This window comes from Chaetura pelagica, unplaced genomic scaffold (genome assembly GCF_000747805.2).
Source record: "Chaetura pelagica isolate M959 unplaced genomic scaffold, ChaPel_1.0 scaffold104, whole genome shotgun sequence".
Classification (NCBI taxonomy): Eukaryota; Metazoa; Chordata; class Aves; order Apodiformes; family Apodidae; genus Chaetura; species Chaetura pelagica.
In genome coordinates, this window is record NW_009953786.1 from 7932461 (window position 1) to 7958136 (window position 25676).

The 25676-nt window shown below is 38.8% G+C and overlaps 1 protein-coding gene across 1 annotated transcript in view; it reads right to left on the bottom strand.

The window, feature by feature from the left end:
- OFCC1 (orofacial cleft 1 candidate 1) overlaps positions 1-25676 on the bottom strand; it is a 178926-nt gene that overhangs the window by 108655 nt on the left and 44595 nt on the right. Inside the window, exons 9-13 of the mRNA XM_010000981.1 lie at positions 23228-23372; positions 20860-21099; positions 7785-8048; positions 6415-6508; positions 1540-1701 (exon numbers count right to left, since the gene is read on the bottom strand). Coding sequence (XP_009999283.1) covers positions 1540-1701; positions 6415-6508; positions 7785-8048; positions 20860-21099; positions 23228-23372 — 905 coding nt within the window. The remainder of the gene's footprint in view (positions 1-1539; positions 1702-6414; positions 6509-7784; positions 8049-20859; positions 21100-23227; positions 23373-25676) is intronic.

Genomic DNA, 25676 nt, shown 5'->3' on the forward strand with positions numbered 1-25676 from the left:
GTGTAAGGAGAACCCTTGAAAGATGGAAAAGTTTTATTACTTTTTTCTGTAATATGCTCTACCACACCATTTAACAAAAATTTATACCAGCTCTGTATTTTGCTTGGTAAGTACCTATGTTGGTCAACACCAATACTCAGTGTTTATGAATCTGACTAAGAAATGCCATACTAGCTCCTACCTGTATTTGGGCCTGCTTAACATGCAATATTCAACAAACGTACCTATAATAGGCATAGTCTTAGCCTTCTTGAGCAATCAACAGAGAGCTATAAATAAATGGTTTTTGAACCACATCTAATGGGCTGCTGTAAAGGGAAAGCTGGCTGGTCATTTGGCTTCAAACAAGCATCCAAAATTCTGCTGCATAATTTCAGGGAGCCCATAGATTTGAAGAAAACTACAAACTACTGTTTCCAGAGATAAGAGGTAGCTAGCAGGCCTCAGGAATCTTACATGAGCTTACCTCTCTTACCTTATATTTTTCACTTCAATGTCTATACATGACCTATTATAGCCTCCTGGTATGGGAGAGTCACTCTTTAGACACCAGCCAAACAGCAAGAATGACCCTTTCCCTAAAACAAAAGCTGACTCTTACCTGTGGTCAGTAAGAGCCACAAGCAGTGGGTATAACTGTAGAACTCCGGCTGGCTCCCAATGCCCTTTCCACTACCCTCAGCTGCTCAATCTATTCATCCTAAACAACTGTACCCGGAGTGGAAGGGCTGGCTGGCTCCCAAGCCAGCAGGGGTGTGAGCACAAAGAGGTGCATAGGCAGCAGTGGTTTCTGTGTCTGCACAGCCATCTTCCTATTGAGACAGAGTACAATTCACTGCCCAGGTTATTAAGTGGAGATGGATGTCTGTAACCTTGGTACCATCAGATCCCTGTCCTGTCATAGAGCTGCCTCTGGCCATCATGGTTGTATACAAGTTTAGAATAGGACTTAGGGGTTGTGTTACCAAGTTCTCAGATGTATGTTTTATATGAGATTTAAAATAAAAAGAAACAACTAAGCAAACAAAAGGAACCTTCAAAAGAAAGCCCACATCCAAGAAACAAATGCTACCTGATGTTAATATGGAGAGGCACTCTTACGTCATTTGGCTCAGCACAATTAACAAAGGATATTGCTATTAACATGCTGCAGGAAGAAAAAGTACTTCACAAGCACCCAACAGCAACATGTTGTGATTCACGGATATAAATGACCAAATAAAATGAAAGGATGTAAAAATGTCACGGAAACACCAGCCATAATCCAATGTTGTCAGTGCACTCCACACACACCTTGTAATTACTAACACATTTGGCCTACTAATACTTTTTAGACAGGGGAGCCCACCACTTGTGTACCTTTTTTGCCTAAACTGCTTTTGATCCCTCACAATTGATTTAAACTCTTCCATTGCTTCCTTTGCCTAGTGAAATAATGATGAAATGATATAGCAGGGCAAGGGGGAAGGGAGATGAGGGTATTTGCACACATGTCGAGCAAACTTTCAGTAAATTAAATAAAGCAATAAAAGTTCTAACCTGCTGGAAGCATTTTAGGCTCTTCTCTTTTCCTCTCAGCTTCTTCTGACACACACGCTTCTCCTCCTTTCGCAGCATTAAACTGCTTTTCCACTTCCTTTACAACAGTGGGAATACTTCCCTTATGGGTGTCAGGATCTTTCGGGGAGGTCAGAGGTTGCCCTGCAGAGGAAATGACAAGCTGTGAAACGTAAAAGAACAATTCCTTCCACATGTTTCTTTGCTCCAGGAGCAGTAAGGGGTTGTCGACTAGCATCACGACGGGATGGGCCAGGCCTCTGCCTAGCAGTCCTGTCAAAACTAATTTACAATAAAAGACCTGTGCAACTGTTTAAAGCTTTACAACTCCGGCGAGCTTCAAGGACTGCCAAAGCCAAGTGGTACAAACCAACCTTGTTTTTTAACAGCCAAGCAGGCAGACAGAAGAAAGACAGACTGAAAAGTGCTCTAAATTGTACAGTAACCAGATATATTGTACATCTGAAAATTATCTTTCCTTATAACATTTATTTCCATTATAAGCTCATTGTTTGGGGACAAATTTCAGCTGCCCTAACTTTTCATCTGATTGATGCATGTGGCACATGAGCCATATGTGCTGCTTTTAGACAGCAAGCCTTGTAGGGGGAGAGAAAAATAAAGTTTAAGGAAAAAATGGGTCATTAGTTCATTGTAAGAAAATAAGTGTCCTTAAAACCATAGTTAAAGAGCTGAGCCACTTTTTTCTTTACACTCCCAAAGTATAGTAGAGCAGGGAGGAATGAGGGACAAGCAGACCTTCTGGAAAGAAAATCTGCATGTTTAGTCCAAAGGCAGCTGAGGTTTTTCTGTTTAACAAATCATCTTCTGTGCTAGCCCAGACACTGGGAGCAGTGTAGTCACATTCACACAACACTGTACCCAGGCTAATAGACCCTGTGTCACAGCTCTACGATGGCAAGATCATCCAGCTGCTAGGATCAAGCCAGCTTGGCTGCCTTCGAACAGTTTCCTAGAAAATCTTGGCTGATGACACCTCTCCTCCAACAGAGTCAGGCTAAGCAAAACTCTTGTCTTGACCTCACGCTGTAGCGTTTGAGCTAACTTTTGTTTTAAAAGATGTACAATTGCTCATGACTATTTAGGTACAGGTAGTAACTTCTGCTGTAATTTGACAAAAAAATCCTGCATGCAACTTGGCACTAAAAAAGAACTTGTTTCAGTCTCCTGATCATCCTCAGCTACTCTTTCACATTCTCCCTTGTAAGCACCTTTTTTAGGTCTTGAGTGCACAGCGTTATATATGTGCTAGAACAGTGCTGACCATAAATTTAGCACTTCAAACTGGCCAATATTAAGGAGGTGTGAGTAAATGACTAGAATGAAAATGTTTTCCTTTCCTTCTACAAACTACAGAGGATAAAATCATCCCTGGTTTTCTACTTACCTATTTTATTTGATCACTATTTCTGATGGGCACAAATGGTTGTTTGCATGTTGAGTTAGTGGAACAGCACAGTCAGAATCGTGACCATTTGAAGAATGTTCCCAACAAGTGCAAAGTAACACTTCCAAATGAGCCTGAAGCACTTTCAAATTAATCTTTTAGGTTCAAACCTAAAAGTGATTGAACTGGAGAACAAATGTATGAGTCCTGTCCAGCTACTTTTCTGAGGATGAAAGAGCTGCCACTTCCAATAAAGACTGCATTACACTGACATTTTACACATGTGAATCCCCTCTTCTATGGATACTAAAGTCAAAGGAGACCTGGATGTGGATTTCACAGTGAGAAGGAGAGGACTCTTGAAGAGTTTATATATTTATTATTTTATGTGGAGATTCATATTTCTGAAGTTTTCATGCAGAAGACTGGGTCACATAGATAGAAACCTATCAAGGCAATGTTACATCAGATTTTTCTACCTATGCTACTTGTATCAGAGTGGTTTCCACCTTCCACACAACAATGGCTAATGAATTCCATGTAGAATTAGTAATTTATTTATTGACAGGGATTGTTGATCCCTTAATGGGGCAAGAGATCAACAACTGAGACTTTTCTTAAAAAAAAGCTACTGATGCTGGTCTTGAAAGCAGAAGTTGTCTTCCTCCATGAATACCTCATGGAACATCACTTTAAAAAAATAGAGGATAATGGTTTGGACACACTAGAGATGATAATGTGCTTCTGTGACTTACAAAGGATGAAGACTGAGAGGTACTAGGTTGCATTCCCTTGCACCATACTGTGGAAGAGAGATCCTGTGCAGCAGTGAAGAGCCATACCTGGCCCTATACAGAGCTGGGGTTTAAAAGAATAATGTAGCCTGCAGTTAAAGTAAATAATATGAAGGTTTTATCTTAAACTTCTAAAACCAAGACAAATTTGAAGTGAAGGTTAAAACACCATCACCTAAGCTGCTGTATTTTGCTTATATGTTGCAGCACCACATATGGTACCCATATCTAAGATCACTCACTATTTAGACTACTCCAGTAGAGTGAGTTACAGAGCACCAGTCTTCATTTAGAATGCTCTTGCTTTCTCTGGTTTGTCTCCCCACCTTAATGTCACTTTAACAGAGCTTTTTTACCCTCCTGCTTTTGGTGTTTTAACAGATATAATACAGTATTTATAGAGCATATCAACGTGCGACAGCTTGCCACAGATCATAAACACATTTTTCTGTTGGAAATGTTGAAGTCGTGATTTTCACCACGTGATCTCCAGTTCCCTAAGGTTTGCTCCTTTAATTGTAAATAGCCAGAAAGTCATCAAGCTAGCATTTAATAAACTTTTAATTTGAAATGGATTACCACATGTTGTGTTTGTTTACCCATTATTAAATCTCTTAGCAACATATCACCAGCAGAAACAGCATACTGTAGCACAGCATAGATACATTAAAAAACAAACCCATGGGGGATATTAGCAGCTAATAATATCTTTAAAGAAGGCTCCTAGAAAAATAAATAAATATCAACAATATCAAAAATTACTCCTAGAAATTTTGTTAGTGCAAATCTGTTTGGCATAGAAGTTGCAGATCTTCCATGATCAGCTTATTTCAGAGGCCTGAACAAAAAACAGGACATTCACTAATGCTCTTTCTCAGTTCTTAAAAATATATCTTTCCAGGCTTCTTGAACTGAGTATCACAAGTTTTTACCATGTGTTTCCAGAAGCGTGACCTATTTAGTTGCAGCCTTTGTGTGTGTGATGTGTCAGTGTGCGTGCGAAGACTGATGTTAGGACCAAACAATGGTAAGGACAATTTTGGTTTATTAAGAGCTTGCCCATAACTCTTTGTTGTTGAGAAAAGCTGTCTGCAACTTCACCTTTTGCATCTGCTATTCAAAGTTTTATGCTGCATCTAGGAACACCTTAGCAGATATGTAGATGACATACAGAAACAAAAAAGACCTTACTCCTCAGTACGATGTGTTTTTACACCTTTGTGCTTCTGGTATCAAGGTGGTTATATAAAAGGCTTTTGATCACAGTGCAATTGCTGCTTAGCTTAAAAGTGCCACAGAGAAAATATCATTTTCTTTATCTCCTAAAGCATCAGTCACTGTGCCAAAAAAAATACAACAATTAAAAAATTTTAAAAAAATTCCTATGAGGAGTGTCTGAGGGATCTGGGGCTGTTTAGTCTGGAGACAAGGAGGCTGAGAACAGAGACTTTATCTCTCACTTCAACTACCTGAAAGGAGGCTGTAGCAAAGTGGGGTTGGTCTCTTCTCCCAAGCAACAAACAATAGAACAAAGGAAATGGCCTCCAGTTGCACCAGTGGAGGATTAGCTTGGCTGTTGGAAGAAACTTGTTCACTGAAAGGGTTTTTGAACACTGGAACAGGCTGCCCAGACAGGTGGTTGGATCGCTATTCCTGGAGGTGTCTGAAAGACGTGTAGATGTGGTGCTTAAGGACATGCTTTAGCCCTGGACTCGGTAGAGTTAATATTTGAACTCAATGATCTTAAAGGTCTTTTCCACCCAGAACAGTTCTATGTGATTCTGTGTGATCACTGCTGCTGTTCTCAAATGCCAAGAAACCTCTGTCCTAACAAACTAAATCTCTGTTTCAGATTTTCACAGAATATTCACACAGAATAGACAATGCAACCTGTGTGATGGCTGCATCCTTCAATTCATTAAACAAAAGGGAATATAGAAAAGTCTGTATACCAAAAAAGAATTATGTTCATGACAGTCAGATCCCACACACTGAGAAAGAAGACCAGTGGCAATGTCCTGCCATTCTTCTCATTCCTGGATTTCTAACTGAAAGGGTGTGCTTTGTGAGTCCTTTGTAATATGGTCAACTATGTCTTCAATGTAGACGTCAGGACACTCCGAAGCCAGGGCGGATGCTCAGTCTAAAAGTAACATTCAGTGATTTTCAACGAAAGCTTCTGGGGAAGCCTGCTGCACATAAGCAAATGATAATTTGTCTTTCCTATGGGTTACCACTTGATTGAATCTTAATGGAATTTCACACAAGTAGCATAAGGCATGCCTCTGATGCCAGAATTATCTTCCTGCCAAATTTGAAGTCCCTGTTCTAGCCCAGAGAGGTGCTAGAGCTCTTCCAGCAGCTGAACTGTGATTGCTGTGACTTTCCAAGCATTATTCAGCCTTAAGCAGTGGCCACCATTGAAAGTTTCATCCTCAGGAATGAGGCTGGGTTAAATTGTTCACAACTGAAAATGAAATTAAACAATATAATAAAAAGAATCACAACATTCTTGCTATAACGTATGTTGGACCAGTATATGAATACTGAAAATCTAGCTTAACAAGAACAATAATGACTAGCAAACATGGAAACAAAATTATGGGATGTTTCAATGAAAGCCTGAATATAGACATAAAAGTTTGAATCCATCACCTTGTGGTTCAGACTGTTCAGCTTGGGGAGGTGGGAGGTGAAGGTGCATATAACACTTATTTTGCTTATCTGAATCCTGTGGTAGCTTAATTATCTATTAAGAAAAAAGGGGAAAAAAAAAATGAACATAAGCAGTTTGGTATTCAACAAAGCCAGAATATACTTGTTTCTACATTATTTTTGAAACCCAGAAACCCAAGAGGCTGCTATGAGGATTTTAAAAAGTTCTTGTTTCTCTGTACCCCATTTACAGTTGTCTTTCCTATTAGTTTCCCCACTACATGTTCCCCTTGCTTACAGACTAAACCAGACATCCCCATAAATGGGAGTGATTCACAACTCAAATTCAGATTAATTTCACAAAATACAGATTACCTGGATCAGTAAATCATCCCAGCTTATACACTGATTTCAAAGTCTTATTTAGCAGTTTTTGTGGTCTTCCCTTACCTCAATTCCAACCAATTTTAATTCCTCTGTTATTTTTTCAACATATCTCCACTAATGTATCTGATATTCTCTTTCTAGTATATCTTAGGTAATTTTTTGTATACATTCTTATATCTCTATGTTATTCTAAAGTATATTTTATTTTACTCTTGGTAGACTCAGAAAGAAAACTGCCTGAAAGGCGTCACTGCAAGAAAATTAGTAACTACATTTTCTATTAAGTAAATGCATATGGTAAACTTAAGATGCTTTCAGAATTAATCTCATTTAGTGTTTTTTCATGAGCCAGACATAACTATAAAAATGGTATAAGTTTGAAGTCTTGTTAAGATCTGAACAAGAGAATGTATCTCAGTTACAATAACACCCTTAACTTGAAAGTCCAGAAACAAAGTTTATACCAAAGATAATTCCTAACTCTGGCCAATTTTTCCAAAAATATACAAAAAATATGACATTTGAATTATGTCCAAAAACTATCCAAAAGTAACATTCCTACCTCAACAGAGTCTCACTGACTAGTGGAGAATCCCAAAGTTGCAAATGCAACAATATCAGAAACAAGATTTTATTTTGTAGCCACGTGAAAGTAACTCAGATTCACCACATTACGGAGGAAACTAACATGTACAAGTGGCAGGCTCAAACTTTGAATTTCAATTTTTGATCCTCTGACTCTGCATTCCAAACAATATTTTAATAATTTACATAATCCTAAAATTTGGCTGTAAAAAACCCCACTAATTTCATCAAAAGTTGGAGGTGCATACGATTTTTGTTTTCTTTATATGCCTACTTAGTAGACTGATAAGCTTATTATTGGAAAGACAGTAATGATTTTAAGCCTGACAGAAGGAAAGTAGAATCTGATCTCAGGAACAGTGACTAAATCAACTGGCTTAATTTTTTTAAATACAAACCTGAAAGTAGAGATTGCATAGCCAATGATCCAAATCTTGAGAAATAAAGTTCTCAATTTTTTTGAATCGGTCAACTTTGGAGTCATAATGGCCTCTGAGGAAGGGACATTTAAATTTTCCCTCCAAAGCATCAAAATTGTTGTTGCACAAGGGGAAAGCTCCCCAACCCACTTCTCGATCAATCCAAGTATGTGTTCCATGAAGAAGAAACAGTTCAAAGAGGAGAGCCATGCCTGGCTTCACAGCTTTTCTAGATGGTAGAACCTAGCAAAGGAGGAAAAAATGAAGATTTATTACTTATTAAAACATGACAATATAACCTGCTTTCTTTTATCATATAAAGCTCTACAGACTTCATACTTTTGTGCGAATTTCACGTTACAACAATTAACTGCACTTCTTGCCAAATCATGTATTTGAACAATTTTCCACTCCAAAAGAAAATACTATGCTTTTTTTTTTTTCATGCTAATTTTGCAATTTCTTTTTTTCCTTTGGCTTTCCAAAAGTGTTCCTTTTCTGTCTTTATTTACCAGTGGTGGAAAAACATTGCCACTAAAAAAATTTAAGACAGAACAACAAACCAACTTGGCAATCTGAGGTGTCCCCGTGAGGCCTTACAGAGATTCCCCACTGTGTTCCTTCTTTCAGCAACTTTGGAGAGTTCACCCTAATATCCAGTGAGAACATTTGCAGACTTAGTCCTCATAGAGCCATAAACTCTTCTCCACCCAGTTCTGGGAATGATATCTGTACACAATAGCCTTCCTCCTTCAAATTGAAGTGGGGAAACTCTTCTTGCAAAGTACATGAACCTCTGGGTAGGATTTTGTGGGAGTAAACTCTTAGAATACCAAAGACTGGCAAATACTGTTTACACTTTTCTTAAGACAGTTAGAGATATTATTCTGAGCAGCTTGGAGCTGCGGAAGAGGGTTACCAATGACTTAGGGCCCCAGGGCAACTGTTTTCCCATGGCAAATACTTAAAAATCAGGGGTGAAGAAACACTCTGAAATGATGAATTTATGTAAATCCTTCTATAAGGTTTGCTGTGTGAAGCAACGCAAGGTTATGGCGGAGCAAGTAAAGAAGGAAGAAGGGCAAAGATTAAAAAAAAAAAAAAGAAATCTGGTCCTACGCCACAATTTCAACTGCTTTCTTTAATTAATGTGGGAGTTGACAGTCTTGTTGAACAGCTCTAATGAATTCAAAAGGGTAAATAAAGCAACAACCATACAAAAGCTAGAACATGAAAGGCAACTAGCATTCATATCCTGGCTAACAGCTCTGAAAGGTAGTCAGCTACAGACAAGGGCAGCAGGTTAGCTACACCTCTCACACAGCAGAACATTTGCTTCGCCACTGTTCCTGCACGTCCTCCTGGATCTTAGAGAACCGAGACTGCCTGACATCTTAAATAAACTATCTCAGATGCTTCTTTAATACTGAAATTGATATTTTATTTGAGCATTTTCCTCCTTTTATTGTTCCTGTTTCAGTCCTCAAAGTTCACAGGAGCAAATGCTGTGGTACATTTGCCTTGCAGGGACTCCTGCTCAACTTAGTCTTCCCTTCCAGCCAAGGTAAAGAGAAGCCTTTTCTTCCTCTCTCCTCCCTGTGAAGTGGCACATATTTGTAGAAGGCCACAATATCCTTTGACTCTGAGTGTAATGTAGGATATACCCTCGGTACTTTCTGAAACTCACAATAAGACCTCCAAATAGAAGACATCTATCCACCCACTATTGAAAGTCTAAAATGCCAAAGACTTCTTAAATTAGCAGGAATTTCCTCAACCAGGTGACATTTTGCAGCTGAAAACCAGCCACATCTTTGCTGCTTCAAATATTTCTGCATGTAAGTACACATCTCAACACAGCCCTTTCTTGACTGATATTTTTAAATACAAGCATCCCTTTTTTCATACTCCTGATTGAACAGTAGGCAAGCTAATAAACACAACTCAGGTACAGCTAAGTTTTTCCTCTCTCTTTTTCTTAAGCAGCTGAGGGATTTACCCATACCAATAACTGCTATGTTAGGAGATGATACATGTTCACAGTTCTGCTGCATTCTATAATTTTTGAAGAGATGAATGTAAATTATTATTTTAATAATATGCCTTTCTGTTTCAAGTTATATATTGTGATTAGATAACGGCAAGGAAGAGGAAGTCATTTAAGGAAATCTTTTAAAACTATAAATATTGTCATTATTATGAAGGTGTACTTTATATTAATTATGTAAATATATTCTAAGACTTAGAGTAGGCTTAAAATGAAACAGAAGCATCTGTTGAAAAATGCCATAACCCTGTGGCAGCTGCTATTAAACCATTAACAGTATCAGGTTTCATTTAAACCAGATTTACCATTTTCTATAACAGCCCGTGGGAAAGCTAAAAACATTAGGCACAAATTACTGACAAAAGAGATCCTTAATCAAGCCATACATTTCATTTGGCTAGCTGGGTGCTGGATAGTAACCTCTGTGCTACAAATTAAAGGTGGTGGTTACAAGGCCATGATCAAAGACAATTACCTGCATTATTAAACAATCTCACAGCACAAGCAGATGAAATCTCTGCCATATCACAACATCCCTCTTGGTTTCTCCTTTGTTTCCCAGACTTACTCTTTTCTTTAGAATAACTCAACAGTACACTCTCTTCTGCCAGCCTGTCTGCAAACAGACAGTAGTCAGGCAGTTGGTGTCAGGGTAACTGTGACTATTAAAAATTAATTTATTTGTTTCCTGCTCACAGTTATTCTTCATCTGCTATCAGTATCCATATCCTGGAGCTAGACTGCAAACTCACTCCTTGGGACTGGAAGCAACCCTTTGCTTGAAGTTACTGAAGCTGGATGCTTAAGCCATGCCATGATCCAAGCATGTAATGGCAAAACATCTACTAAGAAAAACAAGGATTTTGTCAGACACGGGTGTGCTACAAAGCCTGTGGTTGCAAGATTCATTCTGGGATTACTTACACATGAACTTTGGCTGTCCAGCCCAGGCAGAAGAATGTCACAGATCTCAGCTTACATGGTCAAATACAACATGACTAAAAAGTAAGATATTTGCTCCTGTTGAATCCATATAAAAATCTGTGCCAAGTCTCTGCCTATTACTCTATGCCAGTGTGTTAAACATTCACACCTCTGGACTTTCCATCCTTATGGCCACCTGGAGCATGATTTATACATGGGAACTGATGTTTAGGAAGATGCAGCCAAGATACAGCAGCAGAGTTTCAAAAAGGAGGCAGGAAGAAACGGGAGGAGATGCATCTATAGAGAGTACCACCTGGCTCAGGGCAGTGTCTGAGATGGACAAGGCATAGGAAGCTCAAACCAGTTTACCTTGATGGTCTGATTTGCTTCTGAAGAAAAAATAAAAAAAAAAAAAAAAAAAAAGAGCAGCTATAATTTCCTTGCTGGTGGCAACCTCTTTTGAAGCATCATTTGGTAAGTTAGTCCACAATCTTTCACCAACACTGTTGATGTTCAAGGAGAGCATACACACAGAATCAGATTGGCTTGTGTTGGAAGGGGTCTTATAGATCATCTAATTTCAACTCCCCTGCCATAGACAGGGACACCTTCCACTAGACCAGGTTGCTCCCCATCCAACCTGGCCTTGGACACTTCCAGGGAGGGGGCAGCCACAACTTCCCTGGGCAACCTGTGTCAGTGTCTCACCACCCTCACAGTGAAGAATTTCTTCCTAAAATCTAATCTAAATATACCTTAATCTATTTCTGCCCTCCTTCAGTAAATACATAAATACAGTTTTCTGATTTTTAATGGATCTACTCTCTAACACCTTTGCTGACTGTATTTTCTTTCTTAGGTAAAATTTCCACTGATGTCTGGGAGGTGTATATTTTTTTACAGTGTTACTCATGCACCCAGCACCCACTTTTTACTGGTGTAATTTCTTTTGCAAAGAGAGATGCAGCAGAGAATAAACAGTGCTTGTGTGTGCCTGCAAAGGTACAAGTAATTCTTCCTCATCTGCAGTTAACAGTGTTGCATTTAATAGAATTAAATCATAGTGAACTAAAATTATCTCTTGCCACTATTTCTGAATTCAACTGTTTTATATCAGCTTTATTGTAATATATCTTGCTTCCCCATATGCCACCATAATTTCAGCAAAGAAATTGTTTACTCTGAAGAGAGAATGAATTCTATTTGAATATTTCAATAAACAGATCCAATATGAGGATTTGGAGGCTTTTCTCTGACTTACTTCTGGGCTTTAACCTTGTCAGAGAGGAAAAATTCTTTTGCTTCTCTCTGTACCTTCAAATGTTTTCAGTTTAGAAAAAAAAGGACAAAAATTACATTACCTAATTCACATAACAGAAGAATTTGACCACTAAACCTGGACAACTCAAATGGATTAAAATGAACTAGAATATGCAAAGGCAATTCAATATTTCCTTAATATATAGAAGAATCTTGCAAAACACCCTATAAATAAATAGATCATCACTTCCAATTACAAAAATTGGAAGATGAGCCTCACTGGTATAAAACATGGGTAGAAAACCTTTTAAACAGGAAACAGTTTCCATCAAACAATCTCATTAACAAATAAAATATTATTTGCTATATAAACTGAATAATGCTGGAGATGAGGCTGCTGTTGCCAAAATGAGAAGATTTCATGACCAAATTTCAAGCCCTTCCTGTCTATATGCAAGGCCAGGATAGAGGCAGAGGGAAGGGCATTCTTTGGAAGTGTTTATGTAACTCTGAAATTTATAAAAGGCCAGAGGGGAGAGAATAGAAACATGGACTAAAGTAAAAACAAAATATTATGTTATTAAGGTTTTCCAGGAGTCCTATCTGTCATCGGAATGTCCTGGAGTAGACTTCCCCAGCTTTCCATTGCTGCCTGTCTGTGAACGGGTATGTGACTGCAGAATGACACACAAATCAAAGGAGAACTGTGCAGTGCACTATCATACATTTCCCCATCTATATTTAATATTTTTTTCTATTTTCTGAAAATGAGAGCAGACCTTTCAAGCCTGCCATAGGTCAAACTCCTCTCCCTGCAGCTTGCAGAACTCCTTAAACCTTTATGCAGTACCACCATTTTTCCTGTGACCCAGCATCCCAATTTCCCTGCTTGTGGGGGAGCATGGACCAGAGTTGGTCACAGCACAGGACATGAGCTTTGGCTCACAAGTGAGACCTGTGGAAAGCAGGGCAGCAGTATCTGTAAGGAGACAATTTATTCAGCACTCAGAGTCCCACAGTGGTGGCAGCAAGCAGAATTCCTCCTGACACACCACCAATGCATTCCAGTGCCTTCCCAGAGCTGCGTCAGGTGAGCCCGTGGAAACATTTCCTGCCCTCTCTTATGTGATCAGTGCAGCCTCTCTTTCCTCCAGGGGAGACGACTCAACGCATAGTTAACTCCAGCAGCATTACATGTAGCACAGCTACTTTACACCAGAGGACCAGAATCTGGCCTTTTATTTTCCCAAATACAGGGGAATAATGTTTGCATTCCGTGAGCTTTAGCCTCTGCATCTGTTGCTAATTGTCCTGGCACATCTGCTGCTAATTCTTTTCTGTTCTTTGACCAGCAGGGAGTAGTAATGTATGGTACAGCCAGTGCTAGCCTCCCTGAGTGTTTCTGGTGATATACCACCGGCCTGGGCAGATTTTGACCTCATTTTGCAAAGAGAGAAACTGCCTTCATAACAGGAAAGCAGGAACCCCAGTTCCTTCTCCTGCCCCTACTGTCTCATTTATTCCTGAGATTGATTCCAGCACAGTCAGAGATGCATTTGACAGCATAACGTAGGGCACTGACGTGAAACAGCAGAATTTATTTCTTTTGTGTTAAGAGGACATGTTCTTTTCTGTGAAACCACTCGGAGCCAAGAATTCTCATGAAGCCTCAGGAGTCTCACATGGCTTGTTCAGCGTGCAGGGCTGAGTCACACAGCAGTGCCACTCTGCCTGCTCCAGGCTCCTGCACAGGAGCAGGCAGCTTTCCCCTCCTTTTTGTTCCACCAGCTGCTCCATCTCAGGTGTCTTTCCTGATGCAGTCCTGGATTCCCCATCACACCTCATGTAGCACAGTATCCTCTTCCTCCTGAAGTTTCCATCCAGCCTGGGACACAGCAATGCTCCCTTCACCAAGGAAGGTGTGCCAGTGCAGAACTCATGTTCCTGCAAAATATCTTTGATGGTTCAGACCTGGTCAGGCTCTGCTCTCTTCCCAAAGGCTCAGCTAACATCCCACCAGCAAAGAAACAGGAAGACAGACTCCTGATAACAAATCCCCTTTCCCTTGTGTGCTCTGATTAAAAATTGCGTGTTTAAACAGAATCACTTGGTTTTCTTCTTTTGTGACAAAGTACTCTTTCCATTTCTGCAGCACAGCTTTGTGATAAACCTGTTCATCCTGAGTTCACAGATAAGTATTTAACACAATAAAAGCTTCAAAACCAGATATATTTAGGAAAACAAACACACAAACAAAAACCCCAAACTTTTTCTGAAGGTGTTTTGCTGGTTCCCATGACTTGCAGTTATGGACCAAAGCATGGCTTAAGCCCCTTCTCACAGTTCCAGGCTGTCAGCTCTGAAGAGTTATGGAATTGCTCTCTTTTTCCACTCACAGCATTTTTTCTTGGGGCAGTCATTTAGTTTATTCTTGTTCGGTTTATTATCTGTTATTTGGAGTTTAAATGGAGCTAAGAATATAGGTAGAGGCTACTTCATTCTGCCTTTCTGCTGATCAGCCCCAGATAATATATGGCTTTTGTACAACTATTACATCCAAGGGCTCATATCAAGCTCTCTTACAGATATAATTTCCTGTTGAGTAGGGAATAGGCCATAGAACAGTCCAAAATGAAAGCCTGTCCCTAGACACTCCTGATTTTTAACATATGTCTGCTAGATTTTCCAATGGAGATGACATGCCTTACCCTAGTCAGATATGATGCATTATAACGTAGGCCACATTTCTGAGGTCTTAGGGCACTATGCATTGGTTAAAGCTGAAGGATTACACACAGCACAGCCCAGTGGGTATTTCCAAGAACTCCTCCACCAGAGCACAACCAGACAACATGTGAAAAGTAACTCCAATTAATTTCCAAAAACAAAATCTGGGATAAGTAGTAGCCTTTTGTACATGTAAATCGATTGCATAACATTAAATTAGGTAGATGCAATAGATTCTAATATGCAATGGCTTTGTAATGTCAGCACAGCAGACTTAATTAATCCCTTCAAGTCTTTGCACAGTGCTGGAAATTGAGCTTTTCACATTATAGAATCACAGAACCATTTTGGTTGGAAAAGACATTTAAGATCAACAGATCCAACTGTTAATGTAGCACACAGCCAAGTCCACCACTAAACCATGTCCCTAAGCACCACAACTACATGCCTTTTAAATATTTCCATGGATGGTGAGCCCACCACTAACCTGGACAGCTTATTCCAGTGCTTGACAATGCTCTCAGCAAAGATTTTTTTTCCTAATTTCCAATATAAACGTCCCCTGGCACAACTTGAAGCCATTTCCTCTTGTTCTATTGCTTGCTAAGGGTGTTGGGAAAGTTCATCTATGGGCAGCAAAGGTCTCCGGAGAAACCACCTGGCTGCAGCTTGTGGATGGAATAAATTCTGTGCACTGCACAGCACTGGAGCAAAGGAGATCCCTGTGACACTTTCTGCTGGGCTCACAACAAGGAGTAAGCCTCATGGATGTCTGGGGGGAAGAGCACTGCTGAAGAGTGAGCAGCCAGCCCAGGCAGCATGGGGCCCTTGGCCCCTTTGTATAAGCAGTGTCCAGTCTGAGTCAGCAGCACCAGGGTGTGACACAGTTGGAACAGAATTGCTCTGAAAAACATGCGTTTTTAGAGCTGTAGCAAAAAGACATTTAGCAACAGGAATCAAAGACCAAAACTCCAAACAAACTCGGATAAGTAAAAAAGAGGAGGCAATAAGTACGTGTTCCTGCTGTGTGAAAAAAGAATATTTCAAACCTGCATTCTGCAAATACATACAAGCACCTGTCTGAGCTTAGTTCTTGCATTTACCAAAAGGCTCACGTAGCACCTTATCATCCCAACTACAAATAATTGCATCCAGGGAAAATTTAAGTGGCTCTCATTTTGAAAGTCCTCTGGCACTGCCAAGCATTATTATTTCCTATCTTTTTTTCATAGTGTATCAAACTCTTATGTTATGTCCTATAAAGTGTCCTAGAGCTAAATGTACTTCATCTGTGCCAGCATTTTGTTTAAGAATAAAATAAGGGGGGTTGGGAGAAAAAAAAAGTTTGTGCTCTACTTTTCCTAATGATACCTTGTTTTGTAATTACTAAATACATCACAGTCCTTAGAATGCTGCTGACATAGAGAAAATAAGGTCTTCAAAACTGTTTGTTTCATCATATTTTAAGAATTAATACCTTAGGTCATGCTAATCAGTTTCTGATATATGTAGTTTTCAAAATGCACTTCAGGGAAGAAAATGCTGTAAATGACTAATAACAACAAATATGAATTTGATTAATTATATATCTAACTCCAAATGTGAACATTACCAAAGCACTTTGCCATCTTACGTATTTAGGAAGTCTTAAATAAAAAAAGAAATCCACCTCCTTTCATGAAACAGAACATCCTCTTTTTCTAAGAAAAAGAGTTCAAATTTATTAATTTTGTAGCTATATTTTAAAATGAGTGTCAGCTCCTGCTAGATGACTGCATGATAAGTGTCCTGAAACTTCAGAATAAGGCACTAAATTTTTCACAGCATTTGTGTTTCATTTTCAGTGTAATAAAAATATGGTGCCCTTTTAATAATGAATAATAGATCTCCTGGTATGATTTACATGCGTGGATTAAATGTCATGTTTGAAAAGTTGCTGTTTTATTCATATTGAATTTCCCTCAAGTAAAACAAAATGGTACCCAGCTTCTGTTATAACATTGCTAGTACCTTGCCATGCTGGTACATAAATATTAACCAGTTGATATACTCTTTAAAAATCTACAGATCTGTGAACTGTTCTGTCAGCAACTGGCTTTATATGCATACAAACTGATTTAGTACTGAGTTCCAAGTATGTTGGGGAAAAGGCATAGTGCCAGCGCTCACATACTTCTGGAGTTCAGCTCATACTTTTTTTTGTTGCTGAATTGCCAACTTTAGAAGGTTGGCACAGAATAAGGTCCAATGCAGAACAGGTGCAGCAGGACCAGGGTTAAAAAGCAGCTTCAGGAACCCGACACTGACTTGATTGTCCCTGCTTCTTCTCAGCAGTGCTGGACTGACATCCCAGATGACTGGACAGCTTAATGAATGTTTTTTAAATGTCACTTGCAGGCAGTCTCATTGGCTTACAGTGCTCTTTGCAAAAGCTGAAAATTTCCTGTCTGAACCTCCACTTCGGAACAAAGACTGACTTCCTAACAGGCAATATTTTTTTCTGGAAAAGAATTCCAGAAATTGTCAAAATTTAATGCAAATCATTGAAATAGAAATATTTTCCTTAAAGTTCCTTCTCTTAGTAGGTAAAACTTGCAATACACAACAAAATATTTTGGTCCTGATAACTGAATTGATTTTTTTAATTGTTTTTTAACTTATTTTTTTAAGAACAGAAGCATTTAGCCACAATCCATTTTTTTATTCCATTGAAGCCAATTAATATTTTTACTCTGAAAAGTGCGGATTTGTTCTTATTGTTGTAGTTGCTTCATACAACTAGTTTAAAGTTTACTGAACTAACCTGATTAAAGCTAACAAAAAGAAAAACCAACAAAAAAACACCAAAAGAACCCACCACTTTTTCTTTTTCTGAACAAAGTTAAACTTCCATACACCACAAGTCATTGGTGCTTTTCAAGTCATCATTAAGCTGAAAAAAGTATTCTGGAGTTGCTAACACAGAGACATGGATCCTATGGAGTAATAAGATATTGCCTTAAATACACCACAAAAGAAAAAGGTTTACTGACTACTTAAGTCTTCTCTATAGTAGGGTGTTAGTCACCATGAGACAGCAACAAGGAAATTATGCTACTAAAATCCTTGGTTTAGTTTCAAAATTATGTCACATCTGTGCTGTCACTGCCTAGGACAATCTAATGGTAGTAACTGCATTACTAGACACACAGCAAACATCTCATCTCCTTTCCTATCATCTTTTACTTAACTTTAATTCTGGATCTGAGAAAAATCAAGGCAGTGCAAAACCATATTGAAAGTTTTAGAACAATGCTTCTTTACCACTAGAGTTGACCTACTGCATTTTTTTTTAATCTCAGCTTGAGTTCAAGTTCAGTTTGTGTTTTAACGTAGGTGAAACTTCAAAATAGCTCTTGTTTCACCTAAATCAGACAGTATTAACTCAATAAAGTTTATACTTCCTTTGCATAAACTAAATGTAAGAAAATGTCCTTGAAATTCTGGGTCTAAAGCAAGTCCCCTTCAGACCATGCTGTTAGTTGCTGTTCCTAAAATTGCAAAGAGTCATTTGATACAGCAAATGCATTTTATCCCAATCCAAAGCATTCATATGTGTTTTGTCCCCCATAATTCAAGGGAAAAAAAAATACTTATGTGACTGCCTTGCCTTACTGAAAGGCAAATAACATTCAACTGGAGCTATTAAGAGCCACTGTCTAATATGTACCATGAGGTTACAGGGGAAGGTAGGTTGACAAACTAAAAAGGAGGACAGTGAAGGAGGGAAAGAAGGGAAGCTGGTAAGCTGGAGCAAAGAACATTGATTAATGAACAAAAAACATTTTTGAAAGGTCGGGTGCGCAAGTCAGACTAGCCCTGAGGCAAATCTAACTTACATGACCAGCACTTTCTGTACGCAGCAGGTAACCCATGCTGACACCAACTTTGCCGACATGACAGGGTTATTATTTTTGGAAGGATGTAGTGTTCTGGAACAATTTCTCTAATATATTAGTTAAAACTCAGCTTTCCTTCAACAGCAAGCATGCATGTCTTCATTTTCACCATGTTTACACTGAACTCCTATCATTATTCTGGCCAATGAAAACAAAAGCTTATTCTTCATTTGTGAGCACTTGTATTTTCCCCCCTGTAATATATGCAAGAGCAGCAGTGCAATATATAAGATTGTATTCAAACCCAGATGCTCATCTGAAACTCACCACTAGCAACTCACTGCTTATGCGAAGTTTTGCAGTAGATGTTAACCATGTGAAACCTAAAATTTGCCTTATCTCCAGCACAGATCCTAAGGGTTTGTTTTGAAACCATACCTTAAGGTACTGGGCCAATACTCCAAGGTGGAAGAACAAAAAGGTAGAATTGTTCTAAGTGTAATGCCTACATCTTCAAAATGATCTGGTGAAGGAGGTCCTCTAAAATTGTGACATTAAGTTTTTGCTGTCTGTTATACAGTAATGAAGACAAGGAATCATCAGAAGGTTATTTAATCCGACTTCTTCTCCTGATCTTGCATTTTAAGTGGACTTGTACAACCCTTGCACCCTGATTCACTAGACTAAAAATGTTCTCTGTGAGACTCAAAGAGGACTTAAAAAAAAAAACTCTTGGGAAATTGTAAAATGACCAAGCATTTCTTTCAGACCCTAGGATGAAATATAATAGCCACCTCTAAGCAGTTACTGAGGTGTACACACACGCCAGTAGGAATAGCAGAAAAACAAGTACATGGACTTTGCACATATTCCTCACAAATCCATGTCAAGAGTTCCTTTGCATTGACATAGTGGAGACATGCAATTGTCAATTGGGAACATTCCCCAGGTAGGAGCAAAAGCAGCAGGCAAGACCCAGGAGAAAAACAATGCTGAAAGGACGAGGCAGAGCATGCTGGATTCATTCAATCATACTGCCCGTAGTGCTCTCCTTTCAATAAAGCCTGAGAAGACAGTACCTTGTCTTCAAGGCAGCAAGCAGGATCTGTGATCCTGCCTAGGGAGGAATCTCAACTCAGTGATTCCCCTGACAGATACCTGCATTTGTTTTAACACCATGTGACAGTCACATTCATGATTTCCCTCTTTATATGTGTGATCCTTTTCTTACCAACAGCTTTATTTACAGACACTGTACGTTATCTCTTACAGATGACGAGCAATTAAAAAGCAGAAAATGTAACTGAGCAGCACTATATATACCATAAATCCAACAGCTAAAATTACCTATCCACAAGTGCCATACATAAAAAAGTCGCTTTATCTGAAAACTCTTTGGGATGGGCACTGTCTGTTCTGCATCTACACACCACCTTCCATAGTGGAAGGGATGGAGGAGGAAATCTACCATTTAGGTTGTACTACAAAATAAATAATTGAAGAGGGAAAAGACTCACTTTCTCATTCTACCAATGCCTTACAACATACATTAAAAAAAAACAAACACAAAAAAACCAACAAACCCCACACTGAGGGAGATGGGGGTTGTTTTTCAAACTGTAAGGAAGCTTTCATGTGCCAGAGAGTTTATCTGAGACCAATGTTTCAAACAGCACTAGGCATTAGCTACAACAGTGTACAACTGATGCACAACAATCCTGCCATGCACAGCATGCTTAGGCAGGAAAATATGTGTGCCTCAGTCACAGAAGACAGAATAGAGCCTCAAGTGTTTGGGCTCCCTCCAAAATAATCTGAATGCTGCTTTTTTGGCAAATGGGGGTCAGTGGAGCTAAAAACTCACAGAAGGATTTGAGCATTCATGTGTTTATATACATCCACTCATTCATTTATTATTCTAAAGCTACTTTACAAAAATCAAATGACATAACTGACAAGGTGCATAGATAAGAGAGAACAGAAGTAAAATTAGCTGACAACACTACATGATGTAGCGTACATTTGCCACTTTTAGAGTGAGTGATGAGGGTTAACCTAGGAGAAAAAAAAATGGCACATTCCTAAATTGCACCTTAAATTATTAAATAAATTATGAACATGATGGAATGCATTAAATATATAAGCCTGAACAAGAAAGAGTGGATGTATTTTAACTTTCAAAGCAAAGACAACATATTTTATAAGTGTTGCTTACTGTCTGGATACTTTGTCCAAAGTAGATTTCAGTGTTGTAGAAGTTTCCATCGTGTCTAACAGGCAGTGTTGTTCTGGCCCAAGGCTGCTCCTTCTGTTCGGGCCGCTCCAGTAAGGCACCACCTAAGCGGCTGAGAACAGAAATTTTCAGGGTGTAGTGGCCTTTAGGGACCTTATCTTTGACTCCCCTCAGGCATTTGATGTGAATTTCTATCGGCTGCAATGTCTTGGACCAGTCAACCTAGGGAGAAGGCTCCGAGTTACTGATCTGGGTTGAGCTGACTATAACCATACAATTAGCAAGAACAAATTTCTTCAAGAAAATAACTACCACAGAGCAGACAACATGCTTCTTGTTCAACCTGCAATTACCTACTGCTAACTGAAGACCTGCAGTCAGGGAGGTCAAAAGCCGTAGAGATGACAGATAAAAATTACACAAATACTACTAATAAAATGTTTGGCATCCTTGGAGGGAAGGTGAAGCTGCTGAAGTATGACACCAGAAGCCATTAGTTGGCAATAGTAAGGCAGAAGTAACTGGAAAACAACACTTTAAAAAATACAACATGTTTTGCAAGATAGGCACAATACATGATATGATGAGCAGGCTGCAGGCACAGAGTGAAAGACAGGGCAGGCCATGTTTTTATACTAATTATTAACTTTACCAAAACTATGAGTGCTGTGCAATATGCAGACTATCCTTTCACTTTCTGATTATCATATAATCAGATTCTCTTAAAAATAGTAATCAAAGTGCAACACGTGTAGAGTTTAATAACAACTCCCTACAGGCACCTTTATTCCATGTCCAGACAAAAGGAAACATCTGCTACTTGCTGTTGACAAGATGTTGTCTGAGTTACAGAATGCTTAGTATGGAATAAATGCTGTGCTGCATATCAAAAATGCCTTTCTTGTGCTTTCCTTGGATGCTCAGCACAGAGGGTTGCAGAGGGGAACAGACACAGCAGCATGATCCCTACAAGTGTTGCCTGAATCAAGGTGTCAGGTCTGTTCCACTGTGCCAGAGGATCCTTCAGTGTTGCCCAAATACAGTCTGCAGTGTCAGGCACAAAACAAAGAGTCCCAGTTTGGCTCCAGTGTTGACTTCAATGGATAAAATTGCTTCTGCAATGACTACTTATTTAGTGCTTCAAATAATTGATGATTATTTTAATTTTTTTCTCCCCCTCAAGGAATCAATTTCTTCAATTATTTTGAGAAAACACTAGTGCTAGGTCATCTTTTATTGCAATGTAATACAAGATCCCATTCCTCACTTCAGAATCAAATGGCTACCTTGACTACTACGTTTAGTAGTCTCACAGTTTAAGCCTACAGTAGCTAATAATCTCTTCTTTAATCCTGTCTTGGATTTATTTTGGAAGAGATAGCATATTTCCATATAGATAGAAAGCTTCTGGAATTAAATTAAGCAGTTAAATAAACAGTTGAATTTGTTAAACTTCTTTTGTTTCTCAACACAAACCATACTTAAAAACTAATCTGAATGACAATTATTTTCAGCTTAATTAGAAAATCTTAATTAACAATGAAGATTTAACCTTAATATTTTTGGTTTCTGAATCATATATTAAAAAAATTAACATCATGTGAATAAATAAGACAATCTTTTTAAACCTCAAGGCAGGATTACTGATGCAGGCAGACTTCGTTATTAAACACATTCTAAATTAAACGCCTCTATGAATTTTATACTGAAATATATAGTGATAGTTTTGCATGCCAAATGTGACATTTTGTATTTTAGATTCATCTTCTGTAGTAATTTTGGAAATGTCATACAAACAAAGATTTTGTCATTTACCAATGGAATTACTATGCATGGCCGGTTAGCCATCTCTTTTCTGGCTCTTCTGGTTGTTTCAAGTCAGCAAGCCATAAAAAATCTTTATCTCTCTGAAACACAGCAATTTGGAAGATAATCGAATAGTGACTGGGGGGCAGAAACGCCAGTCTGAGGAATTATACCACAATCTCTCTTGCATTTACAACCTTCCTCAAAGCGAGTGTCAGTCGAGTAGGAAAAGGAGATAGAAGATTCATCATATTTCAAGTCTGTCTCATTTGCATTGAAAAAGACTTTCCTTGGCCCGCACTGACAAACCGTTTTGAAGAACTCTTGCCATGCCCAAAGGATTCATCATTAATAGCTTTAGACACTCCCTCTAAGCATATGGTTACTTCTGCTGGAAAGCATCTTTTGAAACCTTCTAAGTTCTATCCTCTTACTCTATTGGGGGGTGAGGGGGAAGAAAAAAAATAGGAAGAAGAAGAAATAATAAAGCAATGCAACTGATCTAGTCATTTAGCACTTTGCATCAGGGAAAAGAGAACCTCACCTTTCCATAAGGTCCTGGTGCTCCATTTAATCCAATATTCACATCTGCGAGGTTACCAAAGGTGGGTGCCATTTCTTCTTCACATCCATTCTCCCCTGCTTTCAGTGGCTGATTTCCCACTCCACAGCAGCCAGAAAGGGAGGAACTGAAAACAAATTAACTACAGTCCAGACACAGAAAGCACTTGCCACTGGAAGTACATCACAGTTTGATGTTTTCCTCAAACATATCATAAACCTTGCAAGGCACACAGGAGAAACAACAGTGTGCCAAAGCATAGAAATGGCTATGGTTCAAAAAGCGGCACATGAAAATGCAGACACAGCCCCGGTAAAACAACAAATATTTGTCAGTCTGTGCTACAGGTCAACATAAGAAACCATTAGAAATGGTTCCACTGACCATGTATAATCAGCTCTGTCTGGCATTAGGACTCAGGCTTTAGGTTAAGAATATTGAAGCAGGAAGCCATTGTCTCTGTCAACACTTTGACCGTTGATTGACAGCTTCAAAAAAACTGGAATGGGTTTTTGGAAACCACTGGTTCTTTATGGATTAGGTCATTTTAAATTACTGCAAAAGTCATTAGATACATTAATCTTACTGTTTTCTTCTAAGAAATCTTATAAATACATATGTCTTATATCACAAATAAATCTTCTAATATCTTAGAAGATATCTTATATCTCTTTGATATCTAAAATCTTCTAATAGAACTTATTTTGTACTTCTATAAATCTATATATGTAAATTATGTATATATACACATATATGCAAATTTCCAGCTGTATGTGCACCATTAAACTTTCCTTGGCATTCATATGGTAACTTATTGTGTAGTTAAAGTAGTTTTGGAGGCAATAGTATCAACTCAAAGATTTATTGTTTTTTAAAGAGAGGTTCCTATAGCAACACAGAATGCCAGAAAATACTCTAAGAACAGCCCTACACTGGATAACCCAACACTGCTCTGTTAGTGCACAGGATACACAAAAGGCATGGTACCCTATGGATAGAGTATGGCACATACAAATGCAAAACGAAGTCATTTACAAGAAGCACTATAATGCTGGACGCTTTGGCAATCCTGTCTCTCTTTCAACAGAAACAGAACCGTGAACTGTTCCTCTGTCTCTGCTCGACACCAGTATGTAGATGGAAATACCCCAACTAAAAACACCTGTAATTGCCCTGCTGGCTTCAAAACACTTCAGCTCTTGCTTCCACAACCCACTTCAAAAGTCTGGGGAGGGTTTGTTGACCATGCCAGTGCTGGCAATACTCCAGCCACACTTGCAGGTGGAGCCAGGGCAGGCAGCACAACACAAAGACACAACCACTCTCAAGGGCTGGAGGTTGAGTGGGATGTCTGTGGCTGAGCACCAGCCATGTGCCACCTTGAAGGTCAAGGGAGCCACCTTGAAGGTCAAGGGAGCCACCTTGAAGGTCAAGGGAGCCACCTGCAGCCTACTGGGAGGAGTCATTCGGAGACAACGACAAGTCACTGCAATGGGTACAGTGGCAATTCAGGATTTGCTTGGGCATCTACAACACAGGCCATCAGAAGATAGGCTCCCTTAGGTTGCCAAGCTATATATCCTGTTTAGTTTTTAGCCACAAAATAAAATGCTAAAATTTGGTGTTAGTTAAGGGAAAAAAAAATAAAATCAAGAATCAAACCCAACTACATTCCCCCAGACTGCACTTCTGAAGCATTCCTTCAGTATTTTATGACTTGCTTTTAGAAAATTAAATTCCAGTGTCCTCTTTCTTTTTTCCTCTTTTGCATTCTAGGTGACGATCTGAGAAGCCTCCACATTTGTAAAATTGACATGCTTCTTTATCAAGAAATTTAGAAAGACTCTGAAATCATGCTGAACATCCCAGACTCATGCACACTTGCTAACTAGGTAACACATAGTTCAATATCCACTCTTCAGAAACAGAAGTTCTCATCTCAAAGTTCTTGGCACAATGCTACAAATTAGTTCCCACAACCAGTAGAACAATGTCATGCCCAGGCAATAGCTGAATCAGTTAGAATGTCTGTTCAGACACTAGTTCCAATTAGGTACATAGAAATTTTTCCTAAGCCAAGACCAGTGAGAACTAAGGACAAGATTCCAGTGCTAAGGACTGAATAGATGCAGCACCTCTGAAATCTTACCCATGACCTGCAGTTAAGTCAATTTGGGTCCAGTTGTCCTAAATAGATGTAACAGAAAATGATTCTTGAATGGCTCTAGCTAATTCATAAAGCAGAAACATCTGAGAAGTTAACTTCTCTCCTTGAGAAGAATCATCTGTTTGGAACTTTGTACTTATTTAGTTTCTCATGATGGAAATTATTTCACTTAATTTGGTTAGAACTGCATTGACACAGGGGTTCATTACGACACCCATTTGCTTGCAATTCAATTTAAAATTAAATACACTTTGTTGTTGATTT